Source organism: Sinocyclocheilus anshuiensis, unplaced genomic scaffold (assembly GCF_001515605.1).
Source record: "Sinocyclocheilus anshuiensis isolate Anshui unplaced genomic scaffold, SAMN03320099.WGS_v1.1 scaffold1089, whole genome shotgun sequence".
Taxonomy (NCBI): Eukaryota; Metazoa; Chordata; class Actinopteri; order Cypriniformes; family Cyprinidae; genus Sinocyclocheilus; species Sinocyclocheilus anshuiensis.
Genome location: NW_015555709.1, coordinates 156,738 through 182,021, shown reverse-complemented (window position 1 = coordinate 182,021; position 25,284 = coordinate 156,738). Strand labels below are relative to the sequence as shown.

General features: G+C 35.9%; 1 protein-coding gene across 1 annotated transcript; it reads left to right on the top strand.

Moving 5' to 3' along the window:
- Window positions 1–3,110: 3,110 nt before the first annotated feature.
- Window positions 3,111–24,723, top strand: LOC107671861 (serine/threonine-protein kinase Sgk1-like). The gene is made up of 11 exons (XM_016464854.1): window positions 3,111–3,375; window positions 3,516–3,637; window positions 6,718–6,957; window positions 15,908–16,105; window positions 16,861–16,921; window positions 22,736–22,811; window positions 23,137–23,212; window positions 23,327–23,515; window positions 23,633–23,764; window positions 24,185–24,421; window positions 24,522–24,723. The coding sequence occupies exons 2-11, from the start codon at window positions 3,560–3,562 to the stop codon at window positions 24,642–24,644; spliced, it is 1,410 nt and encodes a 469-aa protein (XP_016320340.1). The 5' UTR covers window positions 3,111–3,375; window positions 3,516–3,559; the 3' UTR covers window positions 24,645–24,723.
- Window positions 24,724–25,284: the final 561 nt, after the last annotated feature.

The window sequence follows — 25,284 nt, the reverse complement described above, 5'->3', positions numbered from 1 at the left end:
AATTATCTCTATACTTTTACTGTATTAAAGCAATTTGAACAAACTGATTTTAGGAGTAACATCTGTTGATACTACCGTTCAATAGTTTGGGGTCACTGCGATTTTTCGTTTTGACAAAAATTAATAATGTTATTCAGCAGTGATTGATCCAAATTTACAGTAAAGAAATGTATAATGTTACAAAAGATTTACATTTCAAATAAATGATGTTCTGATCTTTCTATTCATCAAAGAATCCTGAAAAATGTATCACAAAAATAAAAAATTAAGCAGCACTACTGATTTCAACATTAATAATAATAAGAAATGTTTCTTGAGCCCCAAATCTACATTTTATAATGATTTCTGAGAGAAAAAACTTCACAAACTTCAAAAAGTTATTTCAAAAAGATATTACTGTTATTTTTGATCAAATAAATGCAGCATAAGAGACTAAAATGTAAACGCAGTATGTATGAAACATAACTGAAAGCTCCTGTTCAGTCTCTTGAGCTATGAACAGACACTGATCGAGCAAAAATGTCCTCTAGATTAATTGCAGAATTCCTTTCCATTTCTAGATACATTCACACTACAGTTTCCTACATTTCCATTTCTCTCTCTCCTGTTGCTCTGTATAGTTTTGATCTTCGGATTTGTATCTCAGAATAACAACTTGAGACTATAGTGAGAAACCCACTTCAAAGAGATATGAAGGCACAAGAGAGAGAAATAGAGGTTCTGTCTGGTCTATGTGTCAATTTATGTCAAAATGATGAGTTTTAATGTCTTATCTTGCATACTTACAAGAAGAAAAACATTTCTTTTGCTGGAGTTGTTTGGGTTGTATATGCCGTGTGCCTGACAGACTCAATTCATTGGACAGTATGGCCAGTGTGCTGATGAATAAACTACTCTATAAATAATAGATGCCCTCTGCTACACTGCTACACTCTGATTACTAAATATATGTATACAGATATCGATTGATTAAAGGTACAATCCAATGGCAATGATATTTGTAAAGACTTAAAAGATGTGCTCCCACTCGCAAATCTGCATTTTGATGGGTAAAGTCAACCCAGATTGTGTGTGCACTTTTCCTAAACGTTTTAACTAATTGTCTGTCCTCAAAAATATAATAACCAGGAATAATCCAACCTAGGTTGGTGTCTAAAAAAATACTGTGGTCTAATGGGTCATTCTTATACCATGTGAAGCAGCTGTTTCTCCAAATAACACACCAGGAAATTATGCAGATTTATTTGACTTATGGATATCTGAAATCGCTCGCTTTTCCTACGTTTCATATTTCACGGAGCAACTGATTATATCAGACAGATTATATGAGACTCCTTTCACTGCTAAAACTGATGCATCACCTGTTTTTTTGTTTTTTATGAAAAACGAAGAGCGTGAGCCATGAAACGCATATAATAATCATATTTTCCAACAGCAGTTTATTCTTTGGTGGCTTCTAGCTCTTTGCAGGGTATTTTGGGTTTGAATGGGCAGAGCAGACAGCAAGATCAGTGATATGCATAAAATGAATACCTCTTTTGTCCAGGATGAAAGATGTTTTTCTTTCTTTCTCAGGTTGGCTCTCGAATAAAAGGATCCAGTCTGTTATAGTGAATCAGACAGCTCTCACAGTCAAGATGGGAAATGCATTGTCTCCTTATCTGTAAATTTGTATGGCATTTTATCTTTCTGTCATCTCCAAAAAGAAGAAAATATTTTTCTTTTGTGTGTGTGTGTGGGATTCAGATTTCTTTGATGTAGGTTTAGAGCTATGAGTCATATAGGTTACACAAGGTTTGTCATCCACACAAATCAAGTAAATGACCACTGAGATTTCACAAAAATTATTTGCCAGCTGTGTTCGCATGATGAATAAAAATTAGTCACTACACACAGTGCCAGGCTACTTGAAACTGTCAATCCATAAACAATTCTCAATTAATTCATGCCATGACAGTTTAGTTGCTATTTTTGCTTGTCTGTTTATTATCTCTGTTATAGTCTTTTAAAAAATTTTTATGAACTCTTTTGCCTTATTTTTAATAGTCTTTTTTTATTAATTACTATTTATATTACATTTACATAATACATTTATGCATTAAATTGCATTCAATATATACAGTATATTTAATCAGTTCATGCTTTCAAACCTTTTTAGATACATTTCCAGACCTCTACATTTTATTACATTTTTAGACATTTTAACGTATTTATATATATAGTACAGCATACAAGTTACAACATATAAATATTTATTGTTTTATACAATTTAATGAATAATAATTAATGATGTGGAGTGCACATTATTCTAAGGAAACATACTTTCATGATGTTCAAAATGTTCTACAGCCTATAACATTTTGTTATAAAAAAATGAAAGGTTCGTTACAACAGTCTCAGATGTTTTATATATATATATATATATATATATATATATATATTATAAACATCTATTGAGGGAAAATCCTAAATGTCCATACTTACTTGGTTTGGTTTATTTTGTAAAATTAACATATTTACCAAAAAAACAAGGTCCCCAAATGCTGCCATTTTGAATCTTTCGTTGAATTTTGTCAACATCCTGATATACTTACCACTGACTCAGAAGAACAAGGAGTTGATGGATCTCTGTCATTATGTCTTTAACTCAGTATATCGATTCCCCCCTCATTATCTTCCATTCCCTCTCCCTGCAGATGTGTGACATCCGCTGCTCGCAGGATGACGAACCTGTTGACTCATTCACCCCTGCTCATTCATAAATGATTCTTGACCAAGAGAATCCAGAAAAACAGACAGGTAGGACTGAGAGAAAAAGAGCCTGAGAGATGCTGTGTGTGTGATTCAGAAGAGGGTTGCAGCACTGCAGCGGTTCCTGTAACGGCACTGGTCAGGCTAAACACACACCCATCCAATCCATCAGCCTTCATTCATCCTTCGCCCATCCTTCCATTCACACAATCAAAGCAGCGGGGAGGGTGGGATGGAGAGAGAGACGCTGCGATGGAGAGAGCATCTGCTTCTGCAGAAAACACAGCGGGGAAGGGGCGGAGGAGGAGGAGGAGAGAGAGTGTATCGTGCCATCGGAGAAGAACGAAGAGCTACAGAGAGAGAGAGAGGGCAGGGAGGAAGGTGCGCTCCTCTCTGATTGCAACACTCTCTCTCTGTCACATTGACAAGGTGTCTGTTCGGCTCCATCTCATTCTGTCTGTCTCTCTCACACACACACACACTCACACAGTGGTGGTGCTGCAGAGACATGCTGTGAAATCCAGCAGCATCATCGGGACAGACTCGCGGCATCAGCGCAGCGCTGATATCATCGGTCAGCAGTGACAATCATAACAACCTGGACCGAGGAGGACGACAACACAGGTACGGCCACAGGCATGCACACACACACACACACATGTGCTTGTCAGGCAACAGATATCACAGATTTGTGCTGTTGTAATTGCTTCAGGCAACACAGAAGAGCTCATAATGGTGTTTTCACCTTCTCGTCCCTCTCAAAGGCATCACGCTGGGGTCCGCAGAGTGTGCGGGCCGGCCAGAGGCCATGAGGCTGGTCCATAATGCAGAGAAACAGTCTTTCTCCTTTAAGAAGTGCGCTGCCTTCCAGTTTGTCAAGAGGAAGGTGAGTTTGTGAGAATGCTGGGTGTAGAACTTCTGTGGCTTGTGGAGACTTAAAAGTGCTGTTCAGTTGGAGACGTGGCCTGGTGGGTAATGCATATGCTCTGACATGTTGCACGGTGGACGAATTTAGTTTGAATCGGGCTCAAGTCATTTCCACAGAAATGTTTTAAGGGTTTAAAAGTATTTTTCTCTATGGAGGAAGTGAAGTATGTATATTTATCTGTGTTTATGTATATGAAATATATGCATGTATGTATGTATTACATTGTAGTTATTTGTAGTTATTACATTGTGGTTATTTGCAATCATTTTTGGATAGGGATACAAAATTCAGAGCAAAATTATGAGCAATATTAAAATTATATAGTATTTTATATAAGTAGGTAAGTAAATAAAAAATGTAAATAAAAAATATTTAAATAAAATAAATATTATTAACATAAAATAAATGTTTATCTAAATAAATAAAAAAATAGATTAAAAAAAATATAAAATGTATAGATAAAATATGTAAAAAATATATATAAAACTAAAATAAAATAAAAAAATCAAATTTTTATTGTTATTTTATTCAATTATTATTGCTTTTAAAGATTAAGTGAGCATTAGATGACAACAAAGGTAATCTAAATGTACAAATAGGGGAAATGAGCATAAACAATTAAATATCCAATATCAATCAATATTTAAAAACCTCTAACATCAGCAGTAGCCAATATGGTTGTGGTATATATACATAATGTGCTGTTTGTGACATGGCTGTGAGATTGACGTCCAGTTGTGAATATGTACATACGTTTTTCAATCTCATTTGACATTAGTGTTGAGACTGTTTATGGATTTCTTTTGTTTGCAATTTAACAAAAACGAAATTGCCATTACAGCTTGATTTGTGACTGTTGTAATGGCCAATCTGAACATGTTTGGAATTATTTATTTAAATATAATGTATTTGTTTAGGTTATAGGCGAGAAAGTGTGTGTGGTTTGGGATTGAGTCCAGACTTCTACATACACACACAGCAGATGGAGTGTCAGAGAGTGACTCAGTGAGATGGTTTTGTTGGATTATTATGTATTTATGTGTACACTGAGACTGAGAGAGAAAGAATCTTCTACAGTGCCAAGGTTGATGTTTGTCTTTTGTAGGTCAGCTTGCAGTGTTGTCTCGTACGTGTGTTGCATTAACTGTGTGTTTTGACTTGTGGGTTTGTTAACTTGCTCTGTGCACTGGGCAACACACACACACACTGATGTTTTTCTCTAGTGACTAAAGTTTGGTGAGTTGCTGAGTGATCAGTAGAGCGTGTATTTGGAGTGGTTTATTGAGTTGCCATTGCTTCAGTGTTTGATTCCTGTAAAGAATGATTCATGTGCCTGACATGCAGATCATAACAATAACACACTGACATGGCTACTGCACAAAAAACGCAGCATGTCAGATGAGATGAGATGAGACAAGATTAATATATAAAATCTTTGAATATTTGCTTTAATTTCTTGTCAGACAAAATATTATTTTTGTTCATTAAAACTGACTAAATGTAATTAATACATGGCAAATTATTGATTAGATTTAACTGAGATTTAATTTTATTATTCGTCTTTTTGTAATATTTAAAATATTGAATATTTCTTTTAAGAAGAGAAGGGTAAGGTCTTTGAAGCTTAAAGCAGCGAGACTCTGAATGCTAGTGTACCACCACAGTGACAACATACGATGACATAACTTTGAAAATCCGATCAAAGAAGAGAGACAGGAAGAGAGCAGTGAATTGTTAGGATCTGTGACTATATGCTGTAACTGTTTATGTATGCGAGACATTGGGAAGCATTGATTTCATTCATTTCAGGATTTTTTTTCTCCATTGTTTCCTTCGTTCTAAAAAAAGACAAAGGTTTGATCATATAGAGCTTTGAGATTGTTTTTTCATCTGGCTGTTTGGCAGCTGTATGAAATGAAGTGAGAAGTGGAAATCTCTCAGCCTGTGCTCGCCGTGAGTTCCAGGATTTCCTGGGGCCTAGAAAATTGCTTTTCACTCAAGGGATTGAAGTCATTAAATACATTGTAAACTACAAAGAAGACATACGACCCTGTGCCCTGCCTCTTTTAGTCAGTCACTGCTGGTGATTTGGAGGATGCCTTTCAGATTTCATTGTTTAGCTTGTAAAGACATACTCGGGTATGGCCCTGAGACGCCTCGTTTAATACAGGAGCAAATGCACCAATCCAAAATTCATATTCACAGATTGCCTTAAACAATTCAAGATGTTTTCACATGATGAAATATTATAATTGTCTACTTTGAAAAACATGGTGTTTGACAACTGGGTTTCACAAGAGCCTTTGTGAAAAAAATACTCCATCCCACATGCAGGAAAATCACAAATAAGATCTCTTTAATATTAAATGGGGTGTAGATTGAAACTTTCACTTATGCAGTGTCACATGTCTCATCTGCAGTATCAGAAGAGATGTTAACGTAACAAAACTGCTCAAATTTGCCAAGACATATATATATATATATATATATTTATTTATTTAATTATTTAATTATTTAATATATAATTTTATGTCATACTATTTTAATACTTTACATTATTTTATCTTGGTACTATTGAGCATTATATATTTATATAAATATAAATAATTTTATTTGACTTTTATTGTATTTTACATTATTTTTTAAAGTCAGGTATTCTAAGATGTTTTCAGACGAATATCAGATGAAAAGCTGATTCTTAAGAGAAATGTTTCTGAGAATGCCATTAAATATCCTGAGCTATAAACGAGCAACATATGAGCATAACACTTTCCTCTGGGATTTCATATCTACACCCAACATACTTATTCTAGATGTTGTTAATACAACACATGGTTTCATAAGCATTTCACGGAAATGTATTACAATCGCCACATGACCAGTGGAATTTGTTTCCTGCACTTAGTGTGTTAGGTTCCTACTCCAGGTCAAGTTAACCACCAACTTACTGGTTACCAACCCTTGAGCCTTGAATCAACTTGCACCACCACTCATTATATAATGCACAGATGTAAAACTCTTTCATGTTTTGCCTCCAGGTGCGCAGGTGGATGAGGAATCCGAAGGTGAATGTGGAGAAGGTGCAGGCTAAGGGCTTCCTGTCTCCATGTCCGAAATGTCAGGAAGGCCAGGACCTGTGGTACACACACTTCCCAGCTCCTTATGGCTGCTGCCACTACAGTCCTGGAGGATACTACCTCCCTCACCCCCCCAGCCCTCTCTGTCAGCCCTGTGCCCCATGCACACCTTGCCAGACAGACAAGAACAAGACATGCAAGGTCATTAACTTTTCCGTCATCTGTTAATTGTTTATTCATGCATATATTCATTCTTCAGGAGTGATTCTAAACTTTCAATCTTAAAATTGCAGTTTTTGTCAATAGACAGTGTCGGATATTTTCGGTGTTTTACTGGAACTTAGACCTTTCGGATAAAAATTGAAGAAACTTTTAGACCAACTAAAAGATGATTCCCAAGAAAACATTAGTTTGAAACATTTTAATGAGAGAAAGGAAAACATACAAAAAGCATTTGAGATATTCTTTAATAAATTGCCAATTTTACTTGGATACATGGCAAAATACCCACTTGAAAAAAAAAAAAAAAACGTCCCTGTGTTCACTTAAATATGACTTTGTGATTAACTAATTTGGGGGTTTTCAAACCAGGGCCCACCAGGGGGTTTTAGACGATCCGTAGAAAATTTGAGAGAAAATAAAAGGATTTTATGAAACAATTGAACAAATGAGCAAAAAAAATGAAAAAAGAAGTGCTATACAAATCAATTTCAATTGAACTCAAACTGTTTCTGTAATATATAAGATATGGAACACCAATATTTTATAAGAAAATATATAAAATACAAAGATTTTATACAATTTTTTAAAAATACAATAAAAAAAGTAAAACAAAGAGCTATAGAAATAGAAATTGAAGAAACTGATGTAATTAACTTTTTGTAGTGACTGGTAAGGATTCAGATTGAAATAACCTCAGATATCAGTTTACAGCAGACATGAAGAGAATCGCAATCATAAACAGGGTCTAATCATTTCTACACCATCCATACTTCAGGACCTACAAAAATGCTCTTAATGTCATTTTTCCCCCCATTTTGCTTGTTTGTTCTGATCCCTTGCGGTGCAGGCTTTTAATCTTTGCATGCCGTAGGGATGCATAAGAGGCTGAGCATGTTGTCTTTCCATTTAGCAATGCTAAACAGCTTCTCAGGGTTGGACTATGGGTTAGCTGAGTTGAGCGCTCTCTTACTTTCTTCCACAGTTGCTCCCCTGACTGCTTGATTGGCTCTCAGAGACAGTGAGTATTAGAGAGATGACACAGAGCTCAGATGGAGTGTGTATCTCAGTCATCCCTGCAGAGAGGGAGAGAGGGAGATCACACATTACAGTATCACTGCTCGCTATATGTGCCCTCAATTTATGTAACAGACAGGCAGTTTGAAATACATTGTATTGTATGTGTTGTTATTTAGGGAAGCATTTGTTTAGCAAACTTTCAGAAATGTGCTGTGGTACTTTAACTGCAGAAGCATATAATTTGATTAATTACACAATGGCATGAAAATTATGAGGTTGGAAGCTAACAGAATGGAAATTAAGAGCTAAAATTAGGCATTGCTCAGTGAGGAATAATGTTAGCTTGCATAAGGTGTCAATTTGAAATTTTAATGTCATACCGATTTCTGTGATTTTATCAAACATGATGGAATGTTTTACAGTCACACAAACCAACTAACATTACAAAACATTACAGAATTACTTCAGTTAAATCAGGAAGTAACAGGCTTTTGTTTGGACATTGCAAAAGACTAATGGAATGTGATGTGAGGACACAGCATAAATCTATAAATTGTGTACCAAATTGACAATTAAAACATTATTTTCAAGGAAAAAAAAATTGTGAAACGTTTTGAACAGAGAAAGGAAAACCTGAAGAAACACCTGAAATGTTAATTCAATTGTATTAATTTTGTTCATTTTACATGGCAAATTCCTTACTTGCACTGAAAATATTTTAAATTTAAAGTTCAATTAATCTGATATTGTGATAAATAAACTAATTCAGGAGTTGCAAGGGGGTTTGAGAGTGTAAGTCGAAAATTTCAGAGAAAATAAAATGGATTTTTATGAAACACAACACAAGCAAAATAAAAAAGTGCTATACAAATAAATTTTAATTTAACTGAAATTGTTTCTGTAATATATAAGATATAGAACACAAATATAATATAACAATTATTTTTAATACAAAGACTTTTTGACACATTTATTGAATATTTTCATATAAATATTTAATACAAAGTAAATAAGTCTAAATTTATATTTTAACAATTTATTGTTTAATAATTTGATTTACTTTTATTTTTTATAATATGACACTTACTATTTTTTTACAGAGCAGATTTTTTAGTAAAGGGGTCCCTTACAAATGTCATATTTAATTTTGAAAACCTCTGAACTAATATGATTTCCATCTTTAGAATTTTAAGTTTATTATTTTATGCAACCTATTAACCTAGCTGTATTATATCTTGCTTTCTCTTATATGTTGGTGTATTTGCAGCACTATAGATAGATAGATAGACAGACAGACAGTGTCGATTACATAACAACGGCTAAACTTGTAGCCGTCTGAGGTTGGTTGAATTTTGTGTTTGATTGATTTGATAACCTCTTGCCTACTTCTCCTCTGCTTTGCCACAAACAGTTCTCAAATAACCAGAGAACTAATGCCTGAGCTGTTTTATTCATGAATTCTGTGTAGGAGCTACAATTGGGCGGCTTGTGTATCAAGGTTAGGTTGGGTTAAACATATATGTGTCCTGACAGAGAGAATTGGAGAAGAGGAAATATTATGGGAGAGTGAAAAAGCGAGAGAGATGACACATCATTTTGTGTCCGGTCGGTCTCGAGGCTGAAGTTATGTAACGTGTTTCAGGGTGCGAATGACGGAATCGCAGGAGCCACAGTGGCATCATGAATGACTGAATTCATTCAGCAACCTGAGAGTAATATCTAATTCTGTTCAGCCTTCATCATCACTGTCAGCTCAGATCTATCGCTACTCAGTCATCCTTTTAATTATTATTCTGCTAAAGCAACAGCTGAGGATTGATTTTATAGTTAAAGTCCTTCCAAATTCGGCCCCAGTAACCCAGGCTTGTGATGGATCTGTATTATGTTTGCTTTATTTTGTTCTGTTGACTCTTTAGAAGGAACATGATCGTGTTTTACAGTAGCTGTTGCCTGGAAGGATTTTTATTTCACGCCCTGTGAAAATATGGAGAGCAGTGGGGCTCCTTCTCGCTCTGCATGTGGCTTTGTGTGCTTGTTTGTATTTGTGTGTGTTTGTGGAATTAATGTGGCAGAAAGATGCGAGGAGTGGGGGGTTGCGCCGATGACTCATCGCTCATGAGGTCTGCGGATCACACAAACGCACACACGCAGAGCCAGTTTTTATAGTGCCAGGTTTCGCCGGGTTGAAATGAGCATAAAGTTTGATTGACCACATTGCGCTGGCCTTCGGTACTTCGGTGAGCCTGTGATGAGATCGTATGTGATTTATTTGGAGGATCTGCTGAATAATTATTGTATGAAGCAGATTGTTCCCGTCGTGATGATTATATTAACTGTCTGATTGCTTATGACTGATTAAACTCTTCAATGTAGAGGGTTTAAAGTGGTCAACTGACAAAATTAGACATTTTTAATATCTAATTTGTTTCTTTTAGACAGTAATATAATCAGAAACTTTTGTTAAAAGGAAGAGTTTGTGCAAAAATGTAAATACTCACCCTCCTCATGTCGTTCCAAACCTCTATGAATTTCTTTCTTCTGTTGAAAAACAATAATACATTTTTAAGAATGTTTCAACTGTTTTTGTCCATACAGTGAAAGTCGGTGGTGTCCAAAACAACACCACATTGACATTCATTGTATCGACAAAAAAAAAAAAAGACCACCAACACATTTCTCAAAATATCTTCTTTTGCGTTCTGCAAAACAAAGAATGCCATAGGGTAAAAAATGACATGTGATCCTGTTAAATTCTCAATTGCCTCTCCTAGATGGCAATGGGATTAAATGGAGCACAAATAGAAACTTGCACAAGTCTCCGTTTTAGATTTATCCCCTGAGAAAGGGACATACTGTATGTCTCCTCTAAATGTCAGATTCTATCTGAAGTAAAAATGAACTCTCCCAAAACTTAGTGATCTGACATATGCTAATTTTATTGCTTTATTCTCTTCTATTTCTATTTTACCTCAGGAGAAACATCTGAGACAACAATAATACAATAAAACAAATGTCTCCTGAGCCATGAAAGAGCAACGTTTGCGCTATAAAATGTTCCCCTGGGCAAACACAACCACAAAAACACACACTTCTGCCATCATCTGTCCACAATCCAGAGCATGTGTCATTAGTTCTCGTAAATTCAAAGCTGTTTTGATGTCAGTGACTGGAATTCCAGAGCTTTGAATGGTCGCATAAACAAACGGATCCTAACCCTGCTGAGATGCTGTGGACTTTGTTAGTGTGATTTTAGAATCACTGAGATTCTGTTGTAGTTTTTTAATTATTTAGAATGATTTTTTTTTTCTTTTTAATTTTAGTTAAAGTTTTATGTTTTTTTTTAATGTTTTTGACATTTTAATTAGTTTTTTTTATTACAAATATTTTAATACAGTTTTTTAATTATTTAGAATGATTTTTTTTTTCTTTTTAATTTTAGTTAAAGTTTTATGTTTTTTTTTATGTTTTTGACATTTTAATTAGTTTTTTTTATTACAAATATTTTAATAAAAAATTTGATTTTTACTTAAATATATCTATAGTTTTTAGTCAATTTTATTTCAGTTATTTTAGTATGTCAAGTTAAACTAAATGAAAATGAGAACTGCTTTGGCAACTAGCTGAAATAAAATAAGTTTTACACTTTTTATGTTTTATTTCAGTTAACATTCATTTGAAGTAACAGTTTTAATGGTTTTAGTTAACTATAATAACTCTGGTTGGTTATTATTATAATAACTCTGACTTTTTCAGTACAAAACAGCATTTGTGTTGTATAAGGCATCAGGATTATACAATAATGGCTTCTGGACTGACAGCCAATTAGCAAAGTACTATTTTTATCTGTTTGTTCACGCGTCTCGTCTCTGGCATTATAACCCTTTGTCCCCTATGAATCTCTAGTTGGGGTTAATGAGGCTAATGGTTACTAGGTTTCAGGGAAAAACACGCCACACAGAAGTGCTGTCACCAGAGCCCTTAAAATGGCAACATCAGCGTCATTTCCAGTCAGAGCTCCTGCTCTGGTTCAGGTGATTCTTTATCTCTGTTTTGGGCCCCTTGTCTTTCGCCCGGCCCTTAACTATGCTGTTGCATGCAAACTCTGGTGCTGTGCCAGTCGAGGGTGGCTCCGAGCCAAATTCCCTCTCACCTTCTAAGTGTGGGCCAGCAGTGTCAGCTGGGTAGAAGTTCTTCTAAGGAAGTTCATGACTTTATATATTTTCCGCTATCGTGTTGAAGGGGCGATTATATTTAGAGAGCTTTGTACTGGTGCAGAAAAGGCCTGAATCATTTTGTAATCTTTCCTGAATCGTTCCGCAATCCTCCTACAAAGAAGCACAGCGGGCTAGATTTTAGGAGGGAAGTAATGCTTATTCTGTGGGAATGGAATACTTTCCCGGTTCAGAGCAGATTTAATTATGCTTACAGGATTTAGTGTGTAGGGCTTTACTTCACTATTCTTCAGGGGCAAAAATGACCACTGTATTGAGCTAAACCTTTCAAAGGTAAAACTGATTCACAATTAAAATGTTTTTTCTTTTTTCTTTTAATTGCAGGGTTTGTCTGCATTCATTAAAATAGCGTAACGTGAAAACAGCTTAGCTTTATGGTATGTCATGATTTAGATAACTTGGGTTGGATAGACAAGAACACTAAAACACTAAAGCGCTCAAAAAATATTTTTAGCCTTTATAGAAATTATAACTACATAGTTATGTAGTTAATTATTAACTACAATAAAATGTAGTTGACACATGACGTGTTCATGATTGTTGTTTTTTTTTATTAACATCACAATGTCAAGTTAAATTTTGTATTAATAAGGGTGTAAATCTTAGGTGCTGGGATTGGTCACAATTTCTCTTTTCCACAGTTTTTAATCATGTTTAGCCTCTGAGAGTTCATTTGAAGTGGTCCTGTGGTGTGACAAATTAATTTCTCTTATGGGCATGAAATTTCTCTTATTAAAAACTCTTATGGGCATGAAAAACTGCATTCTAAAAATGTTATATAGAATAGATTTAGTTTGATGTATACACTTAAATATGATGTATTTTAATGTAATATATTGTATAAAATATGTACACAACTGTTTAAAAGTTAAGTATCAGTAATTTTACTCAGCAAAGATGCATTAAATTGATCACGTGTCAGTAAAGGCTCATACATTAAAAAAAAAATCTAATAACTGCTGTTCTTCTTTAAATTCATCAAAGAGTCATGAAAAAGAAAAATGTATCCACAAAAATATTAAGCAGAACCAATGTTTTCAACATTGAAAATAATAAAAATCATGCAAGATCAAAACTGGCATAATGGCTCCTGAAAATTCTGTTTTTCCTTCACAGAAATCAATTTTAAAATATATTTAAAAACATGTAAAAAATATTAAGATAACATTTAAAGGGGATATTTTAAATTGTAGTAATATTTTACAATATTACTGTTTTTACTGTAATTAAAGTGTGTAATCTTTAAATTGTGCACATATTATGAATTCAGAATAAATGTTAAGTATTTTAGTAAAATGTATTAAAAGTGTGAACTATGAAGTATGAAAAATATGAAACTAAAATTGTTGAAAATATGGCAAATGGCAAAGCAACTACATTTACTTTGGTATTATTTGAAAATATTTGATGCTAAGTACAGATAAACATGTTTATTTTTTTAATATAATTAATACTTTTGCTAGGAACATTTTATACATCACAGGACATCTGTGCAGGACAGGCTAAGGAAATGGGATTTTCAGTAGCGTTTGTTCCCAGCTGGGTTTCGTGATGGGATGCAGAGGGAGGAAGCCTTTTGGGAATTCCACATAGGCCAATCCCATACAAGAGTTTGGGTCTAATCTCCTCAAACATAGTTATAGTGTGCGATTTAACCTCCCTGGCTACACACATAAACAGACACAAACACAGCCCAGGGCTTCGGAAATATAATGACTTTGTATTGACTAGAAAATCTCTGCCTGGTAAATACTGTCAGAGAGATTTTAGATTACAATAGCAGTGCAAAACCTTGCATGCGAAATGCCAACTCACACACTGTTTGGAGGACAGGGGAGGGAAGAGCTGCTGATTAACCATGTTTTTATCTTAACATTTTCCTGTAAGTGCACTTACATAATCGGCAGCTTTTGATGTTGAAATATTTGGGCCAGGCTGAGTGTGTGCACAAGACTAGGCCCTTAAGAAAGGCTAGTTACAGTTCCAAGATCACCTTTCCCTGGAATCTGTGCTTCATTCTTGGCATCAAAGGCTAAAGAGCAAAGTGTGTGTGTCAGTGTGTGTCCTTCTGATTATTGTGGATTATAGAATAAGCTTGAGTTGCTGCTGTGACGTCTTTCACTGACCCTTGAGCTTTTATCAGCACAATTACACAGACACACACACTTCATTTTGTCTTTGAGTCAAATTTAGATCTAGTCCTATGGCCTTTAGGGGAAAATTTGCTAAACAGACACTTTTGAATAGGTATTTTTTAAATCCAAAAATAGGTATTTTATCCTGTGAATCAGGTGCTAAACCAATGCAGTCAGCTCATGCAAATGAACTATTAGCTATTAGCGTTATATATTCTTAGTGAATTTCACCCCTAAAACCTTGATTTGAGATGATTTATGTCTCGATTTACTTGATTATTTATTTACTGAAATAAGCGCATGACAAGAGTTGCAGCATTGATGACAAAATGCTTCTATTTATACTTTACTGTGCCACTTATTGTGCTGTTTTTGCGCATCATGCTTACTCATGGGGTATTGTGACGTAGTGGTTAAAGTCTGAGCTGGTAACTAAACTTTTTATTTTAACCTTGCAATAGTGAATCCATGATCTATTGTCATTATAGCCTTGAACAAGATTGAGATTACTTCAGAGAGATTGTTCCTTTGCTAAGTGTACTCTGAGTCACTTTTTGGTAAAAACATGAGCTAAATTAGGGGATTCACAGACAATTTCTGCAATATATACATACATACATCTGCAATATTACTATTAATGCACATGCAGAATAATTGCACATGTTGAAAGTAGAAGTAATTAATTAAGAGTCATAAATTTCAAATACTTTGATTTATTCACAGCCATGTAAAAATGCAGAAAATACACTGTTCGAAAGTTTAGGATCGGTAAGATCTGATATATATATTGAAACATGTCTCATATGCTCACCAAAACTACATTTATTTGATGAAAAATACAGTAAAAATACTAATATTGTGAACAGCAGAAACAACAGTTTTCTATGTTTATATAATGTAATGTATTTTATTCCTGTGATGGCAAAGCTGTATTTTTCAGCATCGTTACTCCAGTCTTCAGTGTCACATGATCCCTCAGAAATCATTCTAAAAAATTATGATTTGCTGCTCAAGAAACATTTCTTATTATTGGTGTTGAAATAGTTCGGTGAAAACGGTGCTGCTTGATATATTTGTGAGGAAACCAATAATGATGATTGAAGTTGAAGTTCATGAGTTCATTTTTTTTTTAATATATCAAATGTAAAGGTTTTTACTGTCACTTTTGATCAGTCTCTTATGCATATTTTTTGAATAAAAAGTATTCATTTTCTGTAATATTTGAAAAAAAACTTACTGAACCTAACCTTGAACAGACTTGAACAGCAACATATAATCATTTCTTTTGGCTTCAGTGCAATAACAATATAACGCAAAATATATATAAACAAGTAATGTTGCCTTTATAGTTTAATGCTATTTTTCTCACACAATATACACAGGTCTTAGATATAGAATTTAAGAAGTGTGTTCCTTGCAAGGGGATATATTTTTATTATATTTAAGGGTCCTTGTCATTGAAAAGTTTGGAATCCTCTCAAATAAATTACTTATTACTAGGCCATGTCAGTGCAATAGCTTACCTCATTTGTGTTTTTTCAAAAGGTGAGAAAATGGAAGATGCTCAGTCGACATCACAATGATAGTAAGGTGAAGGAGGCCGAATCAGAGGGTCATGTGATCTGCCCCTGGACGATGTCACCACTGCTGGGAAGCCCCGTACTGCTGGAATGTTGCATCTGCAACGGACCTTTCATCACTTACGGGCATGAGGAGGCATGGCAACCACGTCAGCGCACACAGGTCAGCACACAAACAAATGTCTCATGTATCATTGCATTAGATAACAAAATATACCATACAATTACAGCACAAAGTGCAATATTTCACAAAAACAAGTTACTAATGCTTTCTGGTTGTCAAACATAGAAAACACATTTCTGGAAGCATTGTTTGTTGAATTTTGAGCTCATTTCCCATTCTTCTTCATTCTTTGTTGCCTGAACTTAATTTTAGCCACTTAGCTGTTTACACAAGATAAAAGAGCAGTGAGACACATGGGATGGGAAAGATTAGCATAGGTGCATTAGCGTAGGTGCACGTGCAAAGATGCCGGCTCTCCAGGGAGAGGTTATTAAAGAAGTGGATTTGGGAAATTGCTCATTCTGTCTTTCTCTCTCCCAAGCTGTCGCTCATTCGCTCTCACTCACTTCATACAGAAAGCTTGCAGCTTGGGTGCAAAACTGCAAGCCAGATGTCACATGATTTCATTTTTTGCAAGCAGTAGATTAAGATAGTAGATTTCATCCATCTGAAAGTCCTAATTTCACTGATGAGTGTGCATGCGTGATAAAACTGTTTGAAAATCTTCCATGTGACTAATCTAAAGCACATTATTAATAAACCAAAGTCCTAATTCTAATATTCAGTGTTATAATATTCAAGGAAGAAGACCTCTTGTGTATAGGTCAAAAGAGACATGTGGTACGAAGAGAACAAAAGAGTGTTTTCATTGAAGACACATTGCACTGACCTACATTACTTCTTTTTTTTCCCAGGCAATGGACCTTTACTACCATGGACACCCTGACTCTGATTATTGCTGTCCATCTGACACCAGTAGGTTCTGTCTTTATTTCTCCACCAGTCTTTTCTTTCATTCATTGCCTTATTTCCGTACTTTCTCCCTCTCTTTTGTATATCTTTTCTCATTCATTCACCTTTATAACTCTTTCAGGATCTTTCTCCTTTTGTGTCGTTGCACTTCCTTCCCTTTCTTTTTGAGTTGTTTTGTTTCTTCTCCCTGCTTTTCTCTCTTGCTTGTATAAGCATAACCCATAATCACCTTGATCCTTGTAGGCTTAGAGTTGAACCTTTAATAACAATGTTTAGGCAAGTGCTCAAAACAGCACTTCTGTGAATAAATCACTCCTACACTATTCAATTACAAGCACCCAATGCCACCCAATAATGGTAGAAACACACCACACACATTTATCAAGTGCTTCTTAACATGCATTGTATGTGCTAAACTACCCCTGACACTGATAGCGAATTATGATTTTGTGTGTATGGGTGATTTTTTTTTTTTACTACAGGAATTTTTCTTTTCCCTAAAGGATGATTTTAAAGAAAACAAAATCATTTTAGTTTTAAAGGATAGAACATAATTTGCCATGATTTCTCTATTTTGGGCTTGTTTAACTTTTCTCATCAAGGAATTTATAAAAAACTCAAAAGTTTGGGGTCAGTTTAATTTTTTTATTTGAAATAAATGCTGTTCTTATGAACTTTCTATTTATCAGGAATCAATCACAGAAGTAAATTACATTTTAAAATATATTAAAATAGAAAAAAGTTATTTTAAATTGTAATAATATTTCACAGTGTTGCTGTTTTACTGTATTTGTATCAAATAAATGCATCCTTGGTGAGAAAATAAGAAAAAAAAAGTTTCTGTTTGGTTATAATGTAGATGAGAAGTGACAAGGGAGCTGTTATTTTTCATGATTTCAAGACCAAACAGCCCATAATTAATGACTCATTCATAAATGGTCTGTTGCTGATGCTGTAGATAGAAGATTTCTACAAATTCCTTCGCAATGACATGGCTGTATATTACCAGTCTTTTAAAGGTTAGGGTGATAAGCTTATCTGAAAAAGGGCAAATGCAAAAATACTTTTATCTTATTTCTGTGGAAAGTTTTTTTTTCTTTTTGTCCTGTAACTTAAAAGGGTTAGTTCACCCAAAAATGAAAATTAGCCCATAAATTACTCACCCTCAAGTCATCCTAGGTGTATATGACTTTCTTCTTTCAGACGAATCCAGTCGGAGTTATATTAAAAATCGTCTTTGATCTTTCAAGCTGTTTCATGGCACTCAGCGGGTGTTGCATGCTTCAGTCCAAAAGAAGTTAAATAAAAAGCGCCCATCCATGAAAAAAAAGTGTCTCACACGGCTCCGGGGGGTGAACAAAGGCCTTCTGTAGCGAATCAATGTGTTTTTGTAAGAAAAATATCCATATTCAAAACGTAATAATCACTTTAATGTAGCTTGCGCTCACTGTTGTAAAGGGAAGCAGTTCCGGGCGGATGACATATGGAGGTCGGCTTTGCGCATGCGCCGGTAATTCTCGTGAAAACCTGCTGAGTGGCATGAAACAGCTTGAAAGATCAAAGACAATTTTTTATATAACTCCGATTGGATTCGTCTGAAAGAAGAAAGTCATATACACCTAGGATGACTTGAGGGTGAGTAATTTATGGGCTAATTTTCATTTTTGGGTGAACTAACCCTTTAACACTCAATCCAAGACAGGTACAGAGAGGACAGGGTCCTGAGGAGTCAGAGTCTCTTGGGACTGGTCAGCTGGATAAAATGTGCTTTCCCATTTAACGAAAAATGCCAAAATATAGAGCACTCTGGAGATGAGGGAATTTGCAATCACTGACATTTAGCTGTCTCATAATTGAGTAATGTAGTACAATCACTATGAAGGCACAAGAATCTGTACCTACAGTAGCTGCATCTTTAATATATTTGTTTGTGTTCATATTACATTACTCATAGTCTAAATTTGTCTAAATTATCTCATAAGCTCCAGAGTTTCTCTTGACAGAGTCACTGCAGGTGTGTTTGTGTGCGCACATATTTGTATGCATTCATGTGAATGTGTGAAGGAAATTGCATAATGCTCTTGAAACCAGAGTATGATCCAAGATCACATTAGTATGCATAATGTTTGGGTCCTGTATTGAGTGCTTAGCTGCATTTAAATACGATTTTACGTAATCCCCATCTTCCTACATAAATAAACAAAGTGTTTATAAACACTTAGGACTGAAGCCCCGTTGATCTCTCTGTCTCTCTATCCTCTCCTAGACCTCTATTTCACTTCCTATTTACACAAAAAATTAGAGACTGAAAAGACCAGAATCTGGATGATATGATGAGCACAAGGAGACAATGGGAAGAGAATCTAAATTAGGAGTATTGAACTGAGAACTTAGTTGAAAAGTTTCAAAACATTTCGTAAAACTGTTGTGAAATATAGAGAACCGCAAGGAGTGTAATGTATGACAGCGACGACATACTAAAACACACAGGAAAGTTGTTAGAATTTGTTCGAATTTTTTACAATTATCCAATCGGCCAAAACAATGTTTTGATATTTTTACATTTATGTTTACAATTTAGCTATGAATTGTGGTTATTATTTTATTATATTACATTAAACCTGTATTATAATATAATATAATATAATATAATAATAATTTTATGTTTGAGTATTTTATATGTAATCAATTTCATGCTTTGCTAAATTATAATTAAATAAACAACAAAATATATTTTGGCCAAAACAGTGCTTTATATTTTAAAGGGGTGATCTTGTCTATGCACAATCAGCTTGTAACACTCCAAAGAGAAAGGAAAACTTGAAATCACGTCATAGGACCCCTTTAAATATTTTTTATGTTTAAAATATATATTACATTATACTATATTAAAACTATTGTAATATAATAATCATTTTTGTAATAATTTCCAACTAGTAATAATCATAGTTTCCGTTATGACTTACCTCATACAGTGTGAAACTTGCCCCAGTCTTAAGATTGTGTGTTTGAGTAGTTTGTGTGTGATCATTTTCATGCTTTACTGTAATTAGTGTTGGAGAGGTGTGGATAATTATAGGAGGTGTTTGCTTTATCTAACTTATATTAATTAGAACATAAAGAATACAAAACTTTTATGCAAAAAAAAAAAAGAGAAAAAGTTGTAGGACTCAATATCCGCATTAAAAGTCTCTTTATCGGTCTCAATCGAGTTGCACTCGCCAATGATGCCCAAAAACTGGAGAACTGTGTTCAGGTAGAGTTTTCATTTAGCTTCAGCTTCTCATGAAAACAGTGCAGCACATTGTTGGAGGGCTGGAGAGACTCCGCCCCGCAGATATCCGGTGTCAGATCAGCCCTGATGGAATGCGGCGGATTGAGAAAATTCTTTCACCTCCAAACTTTCTCATCAAGCGTGTCTGCGGCACTTTACGCTCTTTCCTGACCCTATGAAAGACAAAACTTCTCCGCTGTCATGTAAGTTGAATCCCGCCGAATTTATCGCGGAAAAATTGTGTTATGGAACTGTTTTTATTTAAATGACGTCCCACTGGAGGTGTCCGCTTATAATTAGGGTGTACTGGAGACATCTGTAGGTGTGTTACCGTAGGGGCAGTGACCCGGTTTTAACACCTTACTCATATCTATATTGATTTAGTCTGATAAAGGCACTTGGCTCTGCCTTTGCCAAACATAAGGAACGTTAGTCAGTCTTGGCTCTCATAAGAGACTTGTCAGGATTTACAGCACAATGAGAACTTCAGCGGAACTTAAAGGTTTGTACTTTTCTCAAAAACCCATTAATCATAATAAACCAGTGATATGTATAAAGTTTATATAGCGGTTTATTTAAACATCTGGAAGGGGCGTTCAACCTTTTTCTACGTTAAAATTGTTATTTAACAGTATAACTCATTGTAATGTACAAACATGTATTACTTACATGTTTGAGCAACATGTAAGCAGAACCAAAAAAGAAAAAATACGTATTAAGTGCATGTTGTTTATTGTAGTCTTCATGTTGTATTATTTAATGCTTTCCATGCACTGCATCATGAACAATGTGAAACAACTTTTTGGGATGTATGCATGATATATATTTACTCAGTGTTGTTCGGTTACTGGAACTAATTTATTCTACTAATACTAGCGTGAGAACAGCTGATGACTTCAATGTGTTTTGTTGTAAAGCTCTACAGTGCTGGGTTAAGTGCCACGATCTACTGTATAAAAACTATGCTGCAAAATGAGATACATTGTAATTACAAGCATTACATCTTAAACTAAGCGGTTAACGTCAAAATGGTTTTTGCCACAACCCAACCATTTATGAGTTTAAATCTTTTTGAGGCTTAGGTTCTGAGCTTTTATTATAATTTAATGAGTTGAATGAGTAACTTTAAATGACGTTATAGTCTGCTGGGGTATAGAGTTGCATAACTGTGGAAAACTAGGACATTTCATGATCTAATGTAAATTTCCTGATACGGGCTCTAAATGACAGAAGGGAAGAAAGCAGAAGAAGAATGCTTGAATTTTCCTAGAAGCAATTAATTCTGTGAAGTTTGATTCATTTCCGCGAATCGGTTCTTTCGAACAGTTCGTTTCGAACACCAGTTCAAAAACAGATTCGGCTTATTTTACGTCATGATATTTTTACACCCTGACATCGCGGTGTGGAAATGTACTTAAAATTCTTAATGTGTATCCGCATATTTAACGTTTACTGCATTTTAATAACGTTATTCTTTCAGTGAGTTAGTTGTGAGTAGACTCGATAACGGCTCCGACTGACTCGTTCGGACTGTTTAGTGAACAAGTTCAACCGATTCATTAAAAAGACCCCACACAAAAGAACGGGTTATTCACCGTTAATCCAGTCAGTACTTTTCCAGTGAGTGCTGAAGTTTGGCTCGAGTCCCTTTGCTTTTGTCTCATTCATGCGTCATCTGTCACGACGGTTAAAATGGGGCTTTGAGAAAAAAAGTGAGGTAAAGCCTGAAAGAGCTGTGCACACGTGGATAGCAGTTGTTTTGGGAGGTCTTTTGAACAGGTGTGATGAATCAACCGAATCTTTTCTGCTTTATCTTTACACTTGTACACTTACATACTGAATACATTGTTTACTCTTGCGATAAAGTAGCAATGAGAATGTGTAGCAAGACTGTTTATGACTGTATTCTAAGGCCGGCAGGTTTGTTTATAAAAGAGAAATACAGTGACTCAATTTTGAATCCTTTTGACGTTCCTGTCAACAGAACATGTAGTCCTGCTCAGCTTGTTAGATCCGGGAAGATCTTGTTTTCAACTGTATGTAACATAACATCAGATTTTGCGGCGTTACGTTCTCGTTCACTCACAGCTGGCCCCTCATAGACGTCACAGCTGACTCCGCTAGAACCTACGCCAGGCCACGCCCTCGCATACAGAGACTTGCGTCAGGACACGCCTCCTCTCTAAGAACGCACGCCAAGCCACGCCTCTTAGCGGAACGCAATTTCTAGCCTCCTCCCCCTGCCTTTTAAATAGTTGGAACAGTAGTGTAGGAGTTCAGTAGCGCTTTGTGTCGTTTTGGTTGCGGGCACGGAGTGGAAAACTACAGCAATGACAATCCAAACGGAGACGGGCGTCCCAGCTCCAGACTTGACCTACTCTAAAACAAGAGGACTAGTAGCTAATCTCAGTGGTAGGCTTTGTTTTTCAGATGAATGGAATCTCCTGAGCCAACTTTAGCACAGAATGGGAAGAATATTAAGTGATCTAGCTTTTTAATGGACTTTTCTCTCTCTCTCTCTTTGCTTTTTCTTTTATGTGCAGCCTTTATGAAACAGAGAAAGATGGGACTGAATGACTTTATCCAGAAGCTTTCCACAAACTCTTATGCATGCAAGCAGTAAGTTTATTTTATGCAAATCTGTAAAGAAAATGTAAATGTTTACATATTTATTTAAAATATACATTCATGTATAAAGAAATTGTATGTATTTACAAGCTTATTACAAATATGTGTTTATTTACAAAATAGAACATGTATAAAAACAATTTTTATTGACTTTTTTGACATTTTATTGTTGTTCAAATTATTGCAGTAATATAAAATTACAACTATAATAATATAACTATAATTATAACTACTCATATTCAGACATTTCTCTTTGTTTGCTAAGTTGTCATGCTAAACCATGCATCTGATCATCAGTGGTCTTTTCTTCCTGCAGTCCTGAGGTTCAGTCCATCTTGAACTTGACACCTCCACAAGATGCTGAGCTGATGAACAGCAACCCTTCCCCACCGGTAAATCTGCGTTTATTTATGTCACGAAAGCATGTGTGTGTATATGCACCATGCATCTTTCTACAAAACAATATGTGAATCATATTTGCCTAATCATCTTTCTCTCCTCTCCAGCCAAGTCCTTCTCAGCAGATAAACCTCGGCCCTTCCTCCAACCCCACTGCCAAACCGTCAGACTTCGACTTCCTCAAGGTCATCGGAAAAGGCAGCTTTGGAAAGGTTCTTCTGGCCCGCCACCGGAGCGATGAGAAGTTCTATGCAGTCAAGGTGCTGCAAAAGAAAGCCATCTTGAAGAAAAAAGAGGTATGGAATTCACTCCTTAGTGTCAGCTGCTTTGGGCTTTGGAGAATGCATGTGTTTAAAAACAACACGGTAGTTCTAGATGGTTGGTTGACCTCTTATCATGACCTCTGACCTCAGGAGAAACACATCATGTCTGAGCGCAACGTGTTACTGAAGAATGTCAAGCATCCTTTCTTGGTGGGCCTGCATTACTCCTTTCAGACTGCTGATAAACTCTACTTTGTACTGGACTACATCAATGGCGGAGAGGTGCGTTATTTCATTTGCCTTTTTTTAAAGCTACACACTGTAGGGAGTAAAACAATATTTACAAAAGAGAAAATAAAATAGTCAAAGATGTTGGAGACAGTGAGGTAGATGCAGACAGAAAAGGGATATCCTGTCATGAGAAGCAAAGAGGAGCGGCTGGGCTCTGAATAGGAAACTCTCCTCCGGAAATGGCTGGGAGGGGAAAGTGTGTGAGGTAGGGGAGCCAGATTTAGCAGCTATGATGGTTTAGACTCGGTCTAACTCAACAGACGTCTCTGAGGGGCTGCGGGGGGGGGGTACGTTCTCATTTCCTGCCATTGTTCGGGATTTTGGAGTCTAGAAAGCCTTGATTAAGTATGCCATTCAGGATATGGAATTCACAGCCTAATCTGGCTCCTCTCTCTCTGTGTCTTTCCATAGCTGTTTTATCATTTGCAACGGGAGCGATGCTTTCTGGAGCCACGTGCACGGTTCTATGCAGCCGAGATCGCAAGCGCCTTGGGGTACCTGCACTCACTGAACATAGTGTACCGAGACTTGAAGCCTGAGAACATTCTCTTGGATTCTCAAGGACACATCATCCTGACCGACTTCGGCCTGTGCAAAGAGAACATAGAACCCAATGGAACAACATCAACTTTCTGTGGAACACCAGAGGTAAATAACATTCACTTTTAAGCGGTTGCTTTCAAACAATGCAACTGCATTTGCAGTCTGTAAGCTAACTCATCTTGATGTTTCGCCTTCTGTCTTGCAGTATTTGGCACCGGAGGTGTTACACAAGCAGCCGTATGACCGGACGGTGGACTGGTGGTGTTTGGGAGCAGTGCTGTATGAAATGTTATATGGCCTGGTGAGTTATTCCAGAAAAAAAATTTGATTTCATGTCTTTAATTGAATGTATTTAACTCATTAGTTTAATTGAATTGGAATTGCCTTGAGTACTTGGCTTTTTACATGATTGCTGATTGTCTTCTCTCCCATAAACTGGGATGATCTAAATGCCAAGAAGCTCACGCCGCCCTTCAACCCCAACGTGGTACGTTCCACTTCTGCATTGACTTTGCGTTATTATTACCACTTAGCACTGGGTGTTATAGATAAATGGACCTAGTTATTCTGGCTGATTTGTGATAAGAGAATGCAGAGAATCCTGCTATGCAAATATTCTCAGCATCTTATCAATGAATTATAATTTTGATGTGTTTTTGTTTCAGACAGGGCCTAATGACTTACGGCACTTCGACCCTGAGTTCACCGATGAGCCGGTGCCGAATTCAATCGGCTGCTCCCCGGACAGCGCTTTAGTCACAGCCAGCATCACAGAGGCGGCCGAGGCTTTCCTAGGCTTCTCTTACGCCCCTGCCATGGATTCCTACCTGTAGCCCATTGACGCAGAAATGCCATCCCATAGATTCTTACCTGTAGCTCATTACCATGGAAACGCTGTCCCATGGAATCACACCTGTAGTGCATCACTATGAGAAAAGCAAACCCTGTCTCATTTCCCTGCCTCCAGA